This window comes from Octopus bimaculoides, chromosome 7, assembly GCF_001194135.2.
Source record: "Octopus bimaculoides isolate UCB-OBI-ISO-001 chromosome 7, ASM119413v2, whole genome shotgun sequence".
In the NCBI taxonomy this organism is placed as follows: domain Eukaryota; kingdom Metazoa; phylum Mollusca; class Cephalopoda; order Octopoda; family Octopodidae; genus Octopus; species Octopus bimaculoides.
The window spans coordinates 3,828,193-3,829,172 of record NC_068987.1 but is presented as its reverse complement, the minus strand read 5'-3'; the positions used below and the strand labels follow the sequence as shown (position 1 = coordinate 3,829,172).

The 980-nt window shown below is 41.9% G+C and overlaps 1 protein-coding gene across 3 annotated transcripts in view; it reads right to left on the bottom strand.

The window, feature by feature from the left end:
• LOC106874128 (uncharacterized) overlaps positions 1-980 on the bottom strand; it is a 17,824-nt gene that overhangs the window by 12,496 nt on the left and 4,348 nt on the right. For 2 of the 3 annotated variants that reach the window (XM_052969164.1, XM_052969165.1), the window contains exon 2: positions 179-388. In XM_052969164.1, the coding sequence (XP_052825124.1) occupies positions 179-388 (210 nt within the window). The remainder of the gene's footprint in view (positions 1-178; positions 389-980) is intronic. The other variant, XR_001409968.2, reaches the window with a different exon arrangement.

Here is a 980-nt window from a genome sequence, read left to right as displayed (position 1 = left end):
AGTTTCCGTCCACCAAATTTACTCATAAGGCATTGGTCGACCCGTAGGCTATAGTAGAAGCCTCTTGCCAAGGTGCCGTGAAGTGGGACTGAACCTGAAATCACGTGGTTGCAAAGCGAGCTCCCTAACCACACAGCCATACCTTGATATTTTTTAAAGAATTTAATAAAATAAAAACCTGAAGATTACCGCTGGACAGAAAGAATAATGACGCAACAGCACCGAGAAAAAACAGGAACGAAACCACCAGAGAAGCTAGCAGCACTTTTAAACAGCAACCACCACCACCACCACCTCCAGCTCTCCGTCTCCTCCGTCTCCTTCGTCTTGTGTCATCAATGCTGACAGAACGAATATTCCTGTTGGCGCGAAAATATCGAAGTGGTAACTGCAACAGATAGTAAAGCTTTTTTAATGGCGTGTATTTTATCAAAAGGTTCAAACAAATAATGCTTACAAATTTTGATGCGGAGCCAACAGATTTTGAGGGGAGGGGAAAGTCGTTGACATCGACCGCAGTATTTAACTGGTACTTATTTCAACGGCCCCGAAAGGATAAAAGATAAAGTCGAACTTGATGGAATTCGAACAGAGGACCAAATGCCACGCAGCGTCTTGTCTGGTGTGCTGATGATTGTGGTAGCTCACCACCTGAATAGAATTAATAATTATTGATCTAAGATTTTGACACACGGCCAGAAATTTCGGGGAGTGGGGAGGGGATAAGTTGACCACGTTGACCCCAGTGATCGACCCTCGAAAGGATGAAAGGTAAAGTCGACCCCGGCAGAATTTGAACATCAGAACGTAAGTTGTAAGTCCGTCAGGTGTGCAATTGATAGAATTTTGATGGGAACGTTCCACCAACATTTCTTGAGTTGATATGTATTTAATTAAAATGTGTTGTTTATATTTATTTTGGGGTAGCTAAACAGTACGCTTTATTTTAGGAACAGCATCATGTTATAATACTATATATA